Source organism: Triturus cristatus, chromosome 3_1 (genome assembly GCF_964204655.1).
Source record: "Triturus cristatus chromosome 3_1, aTriCri1.1, whole genome shotgun sequence".
Lineage (NCBI taxonomy): Eukaryota > Metazoa > Chordata > Amphibia > Caudata > Salamandridae > Triturus > Triturus cristatus.
In genome coordinates, this window is record NC_140583.1 from 347,919,212 (window position 1) to 347,932,810 (window position 13,599).

Here is a 13,599-nt window from a genome sequence, read left to right on the forward strand (position 1 = left end):
ATTGGGTGATTTATTTATTTTCACAGATTGCGCCAGGCAGGCCTCTTGCCTAGGACTCTGCTGTATAGTCTGTGCTAGTGTGTGATCTGCAGCTCATATGCCTCGAATGGAATATGCTACTTACCAGTATACATCTGTTCTTGGCATGTAGAGCTGCAGATCCACACACGCCCACCCACCTCCCTGGGACCTGTATTTGTTCCAGTTCTATCTTAATTAGATATACTCACATGGACATCTCTTTTTCTTCTACTAACTCCATCATTTCCCAACATGGCGAAAAGCAATCTAACGATGGAATTGATGCCCATGCGCACTATCGTCCAAGGGAGGAGTCACCTATCTCCTGACTACAAAGACTTCTTCCAAGACAACAATAAGGTGCAAGCATCCGAGCCCAACACCAGATGGCGATCTACTATGCTAGTGTGTGGATCTGCAGCTCTACATGCGAAGAACAGATGCATACTGGTAAGTAGCATATTCCTTATGGATAAGATTAGTAGGAGGTGAAAATGCTCGATAAAGAAACCATGTAAGTTTTATATATTGTCAGTGTTTGGATATGCCTGATCTAGCCCACTGCAGAGCGGTCCGCTTTATTCCACAGGAACCTTGAACTGTAGGTTAGATGACCCTTAACCACCATGTATTTGTAGTGTTCAAGTTTATTGGTTATTTTTGTGGAATTGAACTTAATAATGGGGCAAACTGTCACTTGACTTTTCTCTGCTTATTGAGAGGTGAAGTACGCTGCAAGATTAGTTCTGATAAAAGCAATTTGATTCTTGAATGTCATTAAGGCACTAAAAAAAATCATTGATTTCAAAACACCTGAATGTCCAGTAGATGGTGTAATCATTTGTCTATATATATATATATATATATAAGGAAATGTTTTAACACAAAGCGAATGGGTGGATATGCTATCTTGATCTGCACATCACCATACGTACAGAGGTCATGGAAATTTCAATATGTCACTCTCCAAACATTTGATATTGGGTGCTAATACGGTGCCAAATGGTGCCAAAAGTATTACACTTTTGGAACTATAAAGTAGCCCAAATCTAAATCCACCTCGTAAGCACTGCAGCACACCAAAGTACAGTCACTACATAAATTACCCAAACAACAAAATCATTGTCAAGGCAAAAGTATTCAACGTTATGTTCATTCAACAGGTGTGTTCAATGACACAAACAGCTCCACAAAGTGATCCAAGTCCACATCGAGATTTCAATAGTCAGTCTTTATTTCAACTTCACAGAGCAGCCGACGCGCGTTTCACCCGGCAGGGCTTCCTCAAGGCTTTTGGAATAAATAATTCTTTTTTTTTAGTATAATCAGTCGATCTTCTGTGGAACATTTGTCCTTATTAGAAACATGTCGTTGGGATTCAAATGTAAAATATGAAATATGTGGTGCCAGATCTAATCACCATTAATCCTAGCTTGTACGTTCAGAACCGTTTTGAAGTGAACGGATAGTCAATCATAGGACCATGTTACATCCTCACTGCTGTGCCGCGTCCTGACAGCTTGTTGAATGGACATAACAACGTTGAATACTTTTGCCTTGACAATGATTTTGTTGTTTGGGTAATTTATGTAGTGACTGTACTTTGGTGTGCTGCAGTGCTTGGGAGGTGGATACAAGGAAATGTTATTTGGACCAATTGTCCTCTTTAGTGGTGGAAAACTTAAAGTATTCTTTATTTACACTAGTGATACAACTGGTAGCCTCAGTCCTGTATGTTGCCTGTAGTGATAAGTCAGAGTATTACTCTGCACCTTTTATGGTTCTTGCTTTTTCTTTTCTATCAGTTGTCCAGTTCATCGGAACACAATTTGGGTTGTGACTTTTGTAGTTTAGATTTCTTTGCATAGGAAGGGATAACACATTGCGGGGAAATCTTTGCAGTCATTGGCAAGTAAACATTATCAGCGTTGGTTCCACGAACGTAAATAAAAGATCCTCATTCTAGATGGCATTTACATTCTCAGCCATTATCAGGATTCTTCACAAGTCACAGTGAAGATAGTGGGTATGTAGTTAGGGCCATAGCAGTAACATATATTCTTTATAAGACTTCATCCAGATTTTTGTATGTAGTGTTGTCCTGTTGAGGCAAAAGCCCAGGCTGGACATATCATCAATTTCTTGAGCTAACGGTTTTTTCCAGAATATTAGCCCACATGTTAAATTCTCCTAAAATGGAAGTGTGCTTTGAGTTGGCCACTGGTAACTGCTCACTGGTGGTGCACCAGGTCTAGGAGATATGTAGGAGAATTGCATTTTTTGTTTTTGGTGATTTATACACAATTGCTCAAGTAAAGGATACAGCATCATCTGCATGGGAATCATTTCACGTGTAACTATATTGAAGGACTCCTAGTTTAGGCCTTACAGGTCCTGGGATTGGTTAATCAATAAAACAACAATAAAACAACTCAGATAAACCACCCATACTGCACACAAGTAACTTGTATAGAACAACATGCTCCAGAACGGTACTGAGCTGAACATACCTATGAAACCAGCATATGGTCAGGTTCATACAGAAATCCACAGTGTGTGAACTGCATCACATAGCTAGAATCCATTATGAAACCACATTAGGGTCCACTTTGAACTCCCTGAAAGAGTCAATCCAATCTACAGTTCTGTTTTGAACCTCAGAACACATCCAAATAATAGCAGTGGTTCATTTTCACCCTACAGCAATAGTTGCATAGGGTCTACATTGACCCAGGCACACTTTGTTGATGGGTACACAACTTTCACACACAGAAAAGAGGGCCAGAGAATACACCTCTCTCTTTTCAGTATATTTAAAAAATAAAAGAAATCTGTTTATTGACTATATAACAGACAACAACAATCAAACAAATTGAGGACACATGTCCCTGTGAGAAAATATCAAATTAAGTCCATTTTCCATGTTACACAGCATAATATTTTGATAAGAACATACATGGCAGAATCAATGCCATTCAATACACCCCCACGTATTCCTCTAGGGTAGAAAAAGAAATTGTGCAGTACCATCCCACCACATCTCAGGGATAGACCAAAGGGGAACATTCAATAATCCAATCATTGTACGGGGCTTAATTGTTGTCAAACTGATGGAATCGTTAGTGTTTGGCTATGTATGACATCCCAGTGCATAGGTTCTGTCCTCTATTTGTGGGGACATTTTAGTCTAAGGAAGCAACAGGGAACTGACGTCAATTTTATACAAATAAAAAGGGAAGATAAACTCTCTTCAGGGAGAGGGGAGAAAAGGGAGGATGCACTGGGAGGATCTAAGCCATGGGGGGGAAACGAGAGACTCGTAGGGGGGTAGAAGGATAGGCCTCCTCATTCAAGTGGGCTGTTCTGGGGATTCCGGTTTCCGACCCCTAGAGTATGGTTCAAGCGAGTCTCAGTATATGTTTGCCGTAGCTTCCAGAAACATGGCAGAACTGATGTCAATGATGCCTGTGTCCTACTACTTTATTTCTAGGCTTCAGTGAAATCTAAAGCTAGAGTCACACATTGCCGGTTTGATTCAAATATTTTCTGTATCTAATCTCATGAAAGGGAGTCAACAGAAATAATATATTTATGAATCAGTTACAGCATTACAGAAGCTGCATAACTATTTCTTTCTTTGTTGGATTTATCCTCAAACCCATGTTAGTTGTACTTCTGAAGGGATTAGCAGCTTGGTAGAAGCATTGGCTATTAAATAAAGCTGAGGTATTGATATATTCATTACCATACATGCAATTAATTTAGTTAAGATGTGTGTTTTTTTCAAGGCACATATGGTTGCTAATTCTGTATCCTGTAGCACAACTCTAATTCTCCTCATCAGTTTTTCAAAAACATAATTTGATGACAAAGTCAGTACGGAAGTTCATAGACTGGAATGTCTTCTTTGTTTTATCTATATGTTCTTGTTCTGAAATATTCTTGATTTGTTTGCCATGCACTAAAGAGTAATGCAACATTTGGTGTCTTTTTTTTTTAGATACCATTAACTTAAATTCAATGAATGATGGGTGGTATGGAGCCCTAAAAGAGGGAATTCAGCAGCAACAGAATCAGCTTGTATGGGTCTCAGAGGGCAAGGTAAGTGCATGTTGTGTCGTACTCAGTTGGGTTTTAGTTGTTACATTGACAGAAGCATTGTTGTAGGACAGATTGAATTGTTACCATACATGTAGCTGAGATTAATACACTTTCTGTCAACTTAAAAACGTAGAATATTGTTAGGGAATGGTATGTGGTGTAGTGGTTGTGTCAGACTAAATCACAACCGTGTAATTAAAATGTGTGTGTCAGGGTGTCTGTTCTTCACATTTTTGCTCCTGAAAACTTTAACTACAACGCATCTTTGTTTCAGGCCTCCTAATCACTAAACTAAAAATGTTTTACGAACATCTTTTACAATGAGGCAAAATCTTAGCCATGTGCTGGAAGGTAACCTAAATTCACTTTAGAGGGCTTTAGGTTATTTACTTCTCTTTTCACCCAGTTAGCTTCTGTTGTTCTATCAAACCCCAAGGCTTCTCATTTGGTGACTGTTACTGTGCCATTATGCCTATAAAAACAGTGTCTGAAATATGCCAGAGATAAAAAGTGAAAGATGACACAGGAGAGAGGAAGAGTAGCAACAGTAAAAGGATATTGAGGGGATGGAGACATCTGGAGAATAAAGGAAAATGCAAGGGAAACTAATGAGAACGCTTACAGATACAGAAGTTTGATGAATTTGTTTCTTTTTGAGAAGGGTGGTACTCGGAGCACAACAATGAGTACATGAGCAATGCACAAAGGATTGACAAAGAAGCACCAAGGAGAAGGATGGTGGTGTCATTTTGAAGCTACTCCCTATCTCTATTCTTTTCACTTATCCTTTAAGAAAGAGCAGGACAATGTTTAATCATCCCCTTATAGCCACTGCTTTGGGTTATAACTGGCTTCTTTTAAAAAGAAAAATTGAATTTAATTTGTTACCTTTAGAGAGAATGAAAGACCGGTGTGTGTGTGCGCTCAATAGTCTCTTTATGTTTCTCACATGTAACTATTTCTGTTGTATACAACGCAGTGGTTTCAAAACATGAATTTCATGTGGATGTCTTTTTTGAATTACGGTACGCAATTCACGGAAAGACCCCTCAAGTTGTTGATTTATTCAAAATGAATATGTTACCTCAGTGTAGGCCTGGGCGAAGCACTACGCTACGCTCGCGTAGATTGCGAAGTTCGCGCTACTTCGCACTACGCGAACTGCACGTAGCACAGTGCGAACACGCGTAGCGTAGTGTTGCGTAGTGCTGCGGTCATTTTTTGCTTGCTCGCGACCGCGAGCAAGCAAAATGACATCCTGGCGAGACTTTTTCCTTGTTCGCGATCGCGAGCATGGAAAATAAACCTCCCGGCGAGATTCCCAACGCGAGAAGGTAAGGTTTCTCATTGCGAGGGGTCGCGTATGCTCGCGACCGCTCGCGATGAGAAACTACCAGTTCGCGTTGAGAAAGCTGCAGCTCGAGTAAAAATCTACTCGAGCAGCAGAAAACTACAGCTCGCACTGTGCAAGATGCCATTTTCAATGATTGCACAGTGCCGGTTGCTTGTCCGCACTGTGCAATCATTGAAAACAACATCTTGCACAGTGCGAACATGTTACTTCGCAGTTCGCGAAGTGCTACGCGTAGCTCGCGTAGTGCGAACTTCACTTTGCGTAGCTTCGCGAAGTGCTACTTCGCGAACTACGCCCACCCTTACCTCAGTGCAGTTTCCCTCCCAATAGATCATTAATGTCTAAGCATGCCAGTGCATAATGATCATGAAACCAAACCACAACACGTAGCTTCTTTTTTGCTCTTTGTAAAATGTGAACATTTTAATTGCAGTCTGTTTGGTTGTTACCCGAGAATTGCAAAGATTAGCTTTAAAACCTGTTTTCTTCTGCAGTTGGAATCTGCTGAACACTGTATAGCATGTCTTAAGCAAAATCTTGATTTCTGAAAAACATAATCCATCATTTGTCTCTTATGTACTGTATACAAGTAAATACTCCAAATTATACTATTTAGCTTGTTTTCTAAAACATTTTACTCCAAAATAAACTTGTATTATGAAGTGAATAATTGGTTACATGTACTTCAACCTCTTCGATGCTAGCCCACCCTCACCCCTCCCGTGCTTTGCTGTTTGAGGTAGTTTGTACTTAGTCCTCCATATATTTTTGTCCACATAAGGTATCCATGCTAAATTTGCATCCTTTTTCCCCCCAACATCCTGGGGATTCGAAAGGTACCCAGGGTTTGTGGATTCCCCTGGATGGGACAGAGAGATTGGCCAAAATGTAGTTTTTTCAGGAAGTAAAAGTCTGGAGAAGAAAACATCTGTTTTTTCCCCTGCAAATGGCTTCAACGAAAGATTTGCAGTGCTAAAATTACTACCTTCCCATCTTTCAGGAGCAGGCATACTTGAATCAGAAAAACACATTTTTCAACAGATGTAGCTTTTTTTCTGGGAGATAGCCCATTTTTCCTATTCATTTCTGCTCTATTAAACCTCCTTCCAGTTAGTGGTGGAAACGGGTGTAAAACCCACGGTGGATCCCGGAAGCAATACATTTCTAAAAAGTAGGCAACATTCTGAATTCTGCAAGGTTTAATTTGTGTAGATCCTTAAAGGTTTTCCTTTAAAAAGTAACAGTTGGAAAAAAAAAATCTGTTGAAAAATAGCCATTGGTGATTACATTTTCATCTGTAACTTCTTACTATGGCAGATTTTTTAAAGCAATGTACCATTACGTCCGCTGGACCCTTCTGGTTTGGGTGATATATAGGGCTTGTAGATTCTCCAAGAACCCAAAGTACTCTGAGCCAACAACCTTATAATGGCTTTTCATTGTCTACTGACTATAAAGCAATTCATATGGTAAATTAAAACGAATGAAAAAAGGGTACGAAGGAAAACTCTGTATTTCTGAAATGCACACCAGATACTGAGCAGTAGTTCTTTGTACATCTCTGAATTTATGGGTACCTTTTCAGGCATGTGTTTCAGAAGGCATTTTGTAAAATGTCTTCTGTTTTACACACCAGCTTGCATTTGAAAGGCACAAATGTAGAGATATTCAATTGTCAATAAATGTTCTACTATTCTGTATTCCCACATGTCTCTCGATAAAACTGGTGCCCCACTTGTGTGGCTTGATCTTGCGCTTGCGACGCAAAACGTTACCTAGGATACATCATATTTCACCTAGCAGAATGCATGTATTTTTCCAAGGTGGCTAGCTGTGGTCGTGACATAAAAGGGTTCGAAATTCAGAATTTTGACTGCCTTTCAGAAATGTATAGCTTTTCGTGATCCACCGGCGTTTTCGGTCCCGGGCTTGGCGGCCATCTAGGGAAATCTACCAAACCCAGTATAGGGAGGTGTGGCTTGCGTGGATCCCCAATGTTTTCCTACCCAGAAGCCCCCTAAAAACCTCATACTTAGCTAAAAAGTCAAATGTTTCTCATATTTCTGTTTGGGAAAGTTATGGGATCACTGGGCTGGCACAAATGTCCTACCTCTACCGATAAATATGAAACCTCAAGTGTGTGGGTGGGCCAAGTGACCGTGACTGGGAAGGGTCCAAAACTTGTAGTGATTTCCTTTTTGGACCTAATGTAGTTCACCCTCAGTTTTTCACTTTAGATGTTTTTAGGCTGACTCAGCTTTGGGCCTATTCAAAAGCCAATCACTCTCATACACCAACAGTACTAACAAACCTGCCAACCCACCCAACACCCAAACATCAGACAACTGACAAACACAACTCAAGCAAGTTAATACAAATACTGGCTACTAGCCACCAACACACTTCCAGTCCATGCCCACACAGATAACCAAGCACAGGTCCATACAACACCGCCAGTCAAGCGCCAGTCTGCTCACACTGCCAGCCACACACATCATCAGCCAAACGCCAGACAATGCACACCGCCAGCCAAGTGCCATTCCAAGCACGCTGCCAGCCAATGCAAATGTCCATGCACTGTAGTTAAAAAGGGGTCCCTTCTGTCGCGTAGTTCCTAAAAATACATAGGATCTGCACGTTTGTTGGACACCATAAACTAAAAGATTGATATCTACGCTGATTCTGGAAACCTCCACAGGATATGTCAGCCTATAGGCCAGCTAGCTCACAGTGCCTTTATAAGCCCCTGAACCCTATCAAGGAGTGAATAGTTTCTGGCAACCATTGAACACAACAACCCTTAACCCTTCAGGGATCGTGGAAACAGTACAGTACTTGTGCTCAGTCAATCGTGCTCACTTAGTCTCAGGGAGATACACAGAATAAACTGTGGGGACGTTTTCAATAGGCATTTATTGAACCTGCACATTCTAGTATAAAACATGTTTGCTGCAACAATCAATAGACGGAAGCAAATGTATGAGATTGCAAGCACCAACAGAGCAAACAGTAGATACATTCCTACCATGGTGCCAAGCAATAAATTTATGCAGGTATGTATAAAAACAGTAATCTTAGCGTACTCCTACTAGGTGTACCCTACCTACTTGTACCTCAGTGTACCTAGCATGTATGTGAGTGTGAAGCAAAGAGTCTCGTAGGGAAGGGCCAACCTCCAGTACCTGATGGGACAAAATGAAGGACTCCGTCTTGGTCATGAGTTGGACACCCCACAAGGGATGTCAGACCACTGCATGTTGAAGCCTCAGCGTGAGGGACCTCCGTGTCCATGTCAGTGTAATATGGTCTCCTCTGTCCTCCTAGTGAAGGTTCGTTGTTTTTTTTTTAATACCAAAAAGGTAACCTCGGGGGTTCTACAATGATCGATATGTTGTGAGTACGATTATGTAAATGAGCCTAAATCAATTATTGTAATTATGCCCTGTTGCCCAAGGATAAAGCTAGCGATGACTTTTGTATCAAGTATGTTAATGCTGTTATGTACGCTATGTGCAGGGGATTAGGATATGATGCTAAGAATCCTCATGCATAATAAACAAGGCTAGTTTCAAGAAACCAATCAACATTTATTCAGCTCATAAATGGGTGAAAGGTCATGTTAGATCCGTTATGAAGAGCAAGGTAGGACAAATGTAGGTAAAAGGTCGCTTTTCTACTTAAACTTAGGTTGGGAAATGTAACACTCCCGTTGTGGGAAGGAAAAACACTATCATTCCCCCCCGTGTCTGTAGGGAGAGCGCCAGAGCTTTCCCCTGGGTGAGTGCAAGGATGCCTTAGAGCCATCCTCGGGATGGAAAGGGTTCTGGTCCTGCAAAGCGTTCTGTGACCACATGATATTTAAAACCACTTGGCCTTTGCACTCTATAGCTTATTATGCAACCTGATCAATCAGCAGTCACTTTCTGGCATTATCAGTGTATAGTTCATAGTTTCTATCCTGTATTCTCTCTGCACATTTCTCTGTGGTATAATATTCCTTGCTAAATTGATCTGGAATTTTGTACTTGATTGTTACTGCTCAGTGTTTGACAGTAATGATGATTCCATACTGTAGATGTGTAATTGCAAGTAAATAAAGAATCTTTAGCCCTTCATAGGCTCCTCGATAAAATTAGTAAACAACATACCTCCACCCTGCAAACACTTATTTCAGCAAAAAGTAAGTAATTATGCATTGCCCAGCTAAACAAGCATTGAAAATGCAATAGGTCTCGCCTTTGATTAAGTTAAAGCCATTTGCTTTGCTAATGATATTGTATAGCAAAGCAAATGGCTTTAACTCAATAAAAGGCGTGACCTATTGCATTTTCAATGCTTGTTTCTCTTGCAGTCTGCAGTTTTAGTTTTGCCTTTTTTAAGAGTAGTCAGAAGGCTAAAGCATATTTTTCTTTAAATAATGTGATCTTTACCAAAATTTGTATTAAAAAAAAACATAAGTAGGACATTTTATTTTCAGTATTTTATGGGCTACAGTAAATGTTTAGTTTTTAAAAATATTTTTATATTCATTTTTCCATCAAAGTAAGTTTTCTGTGACACGGCTTTTTACCAGAACTAACTTGTAAGCCTGGTGTCATCAATCTGTAACTGCTTCTTTTGCAAAGTTGATTACCGGTTCTTCGCAGGTGTCTGATAAAAGGAGAACCAATACTGCTTTCCTTACAGCCCCAGAGCCATAATAACACTGAGGCAATAAGCGTTTAAAAACATGCTCTGAATACATGGGCTGATGGAAACGGAGAAAGCATCCAAAACAAGTAACCATGCCAAAAACAGAGCCGTGAGTGAACTCCCACTGTGGGGGAAATGATCTATGTTAAGCTAGTCCCAGCTCGGCCCCTTCACACTTTGATAGTTCTGGTGGATGGGGTAATGTTGGGGGTGAGGGCGAGGCGGTCACCTAGGCTGATCCGATGTCGTTCTGATTGGGTGATTTATTTATTTTCACAGATTGCGCCAGGCAGGCCTCTTGCCTAGGACTCTGCCGGGCGGAAGATTTAATTAGTGACCGATAAACAGAATTGGCTCCCCTCAAAATCTGCAGCCCGGGCCAGGAATAAGAAGAATAAAGCATTGTGCGTAACAGCGGCAGGAAGTAGGGTCCTTGCTCAAATGTTCCACTGGCAGTGTGCTGTCACACTGCAGATTCCATCATGAACACGGCAGGGCACAGTTCCAGTGCGCTATCTGGACCGGAGCTTAGTTCAATAAATCTGTCTCCTTAACAAATGGAGGAAATGTAAACCCCCAGTGGAACAAGCACAGTCCTCTTTTAATGGTGGATTATGCGGCAAGTGCGGCTGCGACCACCACTTCCCTATCTGCACACACTTCCACTGCAGTGTACCTGACTTCAAAGAACCCCTAACGAGCTGCCTTTTTTTGCATCAAAGAGCCGAGCTAACGATTAACAAGTCAGGCGGACTTCAGAAAGGAGGGGCGGGTTTTGTGCCGGCAGCGTGAACGCATGCAATACATTTAATAACAAGCGCGGTCCTCTTTTTTAATAACAAAAAAAAGTGGTTACCGAGGCAGCAAAGTGGTTACCGACTTGCGACCTAGGCGGCCCTCGCTCACAATGACAAAGAAAGAGTGCGTTCCAGCTAATGAAGGAGACCGTATAACGCCGCAAGTGAAAGATCTAAACCCCGTGGGCGGGGCCAAAAGTGGACAGGGTGGTAACCATGAGGGACTAAGAAGCCTCCTTTACAATGAGAAGCCACCTTTTCCCATGCACTATGATGCAAGCCAATAGGAATTATGGGCGGTGCTTCAAGTCCCCTTCCCGAACAGTATAGATTTCAAGACGCTCTCAAATGCCGAGGCAGTGCATGCGCGCTGCTATCGCCATCCGAGACCTAAAAATGTTCCATTCTTTCCTGTTTTAAGTCTTCAGTTTGAATTCTTAAGAGTGGTAGCCATCAACAGTATTTATAATTTTAAAAAAAACAAAAAACTTTCAGCTACCTCCTTCTTAAAAGGGAGCATGGCTAGATGCTCAAAAGTCTCAATGAAAATGAATATGAGAATATCGCTTAAAGGCAGCAACTTCTTGTAGCTTCCTAAAACAGGGCACAGTGGCAGATATGTTTTTTTCTGTCTATAGAGCATGGATCTCAAACAATGCCACCCAGTCCATAGTATTTTCTAAGGAATTTTTCTTCTAGAACAGGTATTGTTTTTAGCTTCCCTGTACGTTAACTTGAAGCTGAGTATACCTTTGTATTGTTTCATCACATTAATGATTTATCATTATATCTATTCACATTCCTTCCTGGAGCTATATCTGTACCTTCCGCCCATATCCCTCCACACCAATAATAACAGTCAAAGTTTATTCTTCATCCGCAACTAGCGACTCTTCGTTTTTCGAGGAGGAGGATGACCCTGCCCACTCTGGGTCGGTGAATCTGTCCAATAGTCCCACCTACACATCGATGTCCGCCTGTGCCTTATCGTCATGTCTTGACCGCTTTTTAAACTGACCTCCTCGGCTTCGGCTCATTCAGCTACATCTGCGGCCAACCTCCCAGGTCCATGCTGGGCCATCTGTGAGAAAGTGGCTCTGTATATACTGTTCCCAAATGGGTACAGTGTGTACAGAGTCCACAGTCCCCAGAGGTTTGGTAGAGCTAAAGTTAGATATAACCTTACTCTCTAAAGGGGTAGCTTGGTCGAGCAGTAAGGCAGTATGAGGACAGTGTAAAGCATTTGTTGTATACACTCAGTCAGCAAATGGTCTCACACACTCAATAACTGAACTCTAGGCCAATGGTTTATATAAAAAGAACCAACAATAGGTATTAAAATATACTTCCTCAGAATGAGATGCTTTAGTTAAATACTTTGCAATAGGCAATTGACTTGTGCAGGTAATAGTTACAGTTTGTTGCAATAGGCAACACAGTTTTAAACACAATAATACATTGAGCTCAATGGGAATTTAAAGTTATATGCAATTGATTACTTTCAAGATTACTTTTCTAACTTCCAGGACTGGATCCTAGATTCAGTCCTGGGACAGTTCTTGGAGACAAGTGAGTAAATTCATTGTAGTTACTGTTGTGATTTTTAAGCAATATTTTGCTATTTTAAAAGTTGACACTTAAAAACTTTTTCTGATCAAATTACCAATGTTATCCTATGGAAGGAAATTCACTTAGCCAGTAAGTGGGGTTATAGTTACTTTTTCTAGGTCAGTGTTGGATCCTAGATCCAGCACTAGTGTACCACCTGTAAGCAGTTGAGAAACTGCGTTTAAGCTATACAGGCGATTTTTAAGGAATATTTATAAGTTTGCAAAATCGACACTTAGAAGAAATTTCATAGAAAAACAGTCAATGGTTCCCTATTGAAGAAAATTCAAGTTGCAGGAAAAGTATGTTCTCATTACTTTTGTAGTCCAGTGCTGGGCTCCTAGGCTCAGTACTGGAACATCTATCTAAGACAGGTAAGTAACAGTTGGTACGATTTTTAAAGAATATTTGTAGTTTGCAAAAATCAACACTTAGAAGAAATTTCACAGAAAAACAGTCAATGATTTCCTATGGGAGAAAATTGAGTTAGAGGTAAGTACGGTTGTGAGTACTTTTCAGGGTCAGTGCTGGGCACCAAGATCCAGCACTGGTATCTCTCCTAATAGCAGGTGAGTATTTCCGTTTTCTTTACTCGGTTGATTTTAGGTGAATATTTTAAAGTTTAGAAACTTCACACTTAGAAGAAATTTCAGGGAAAACCAGTCAATGTTACCCTATGGAAGAAAAGTGAGTTATCAGCTTTTGGGTAAGTACTCGACTGGCAGAGTTCAGGTTCTGGGCTGACTCGGGGGTCTCCCAGGCTCCGGTAAGTACAGTTGTTACACCCTCAGCGGCGCTGGGGCAGCCGGGTGCAGAGTGAGTTAGGCTCAATGTTATCCTATGGGAGACAGGGGGACCTTGGTTGGTGGCTGCTGACCAGCAGGCCACGCGGCTGTGGGAGCTGGGCTCCTGGTCACTTGCTCAGGGCAAATGGGGAAGTAGGTAGGAGTAGAAGTTACACTGCCAGGACCACTCGGCGGATGGGTGCAGGGTGCTTTTGAGCCTTCGGGCGGTCAAAGGATTTCA

General features: G+C 41.2%; 1 protein-coding gene across 14 annotated transcripts in view; it reads left to right on the forward strand.

Moving 5' to 3' along the window:
• Positions 1 to 13,599, forward strand: part of TJP1 (tight junction protein 1) — a 1,155,396-nt gene that overhangs the window by 893,754 nt on the left and 248,043 nt on the right. For all 14 annotated transcript variants that reach the window (XM_085644067.1, XM_085644073.1, XM_085644075.1 and 11 more), the window contains one exon: positions 4,022 to 4,122. In XM_085644067.1, the coding sequence (XP_085500193.1) occupies positions 4,022 to 4,122 (101 nt within the window). The remainder of the gene's footprint in view (positions 1 to 4,021; positions 4,123 to 13,599) is intronic.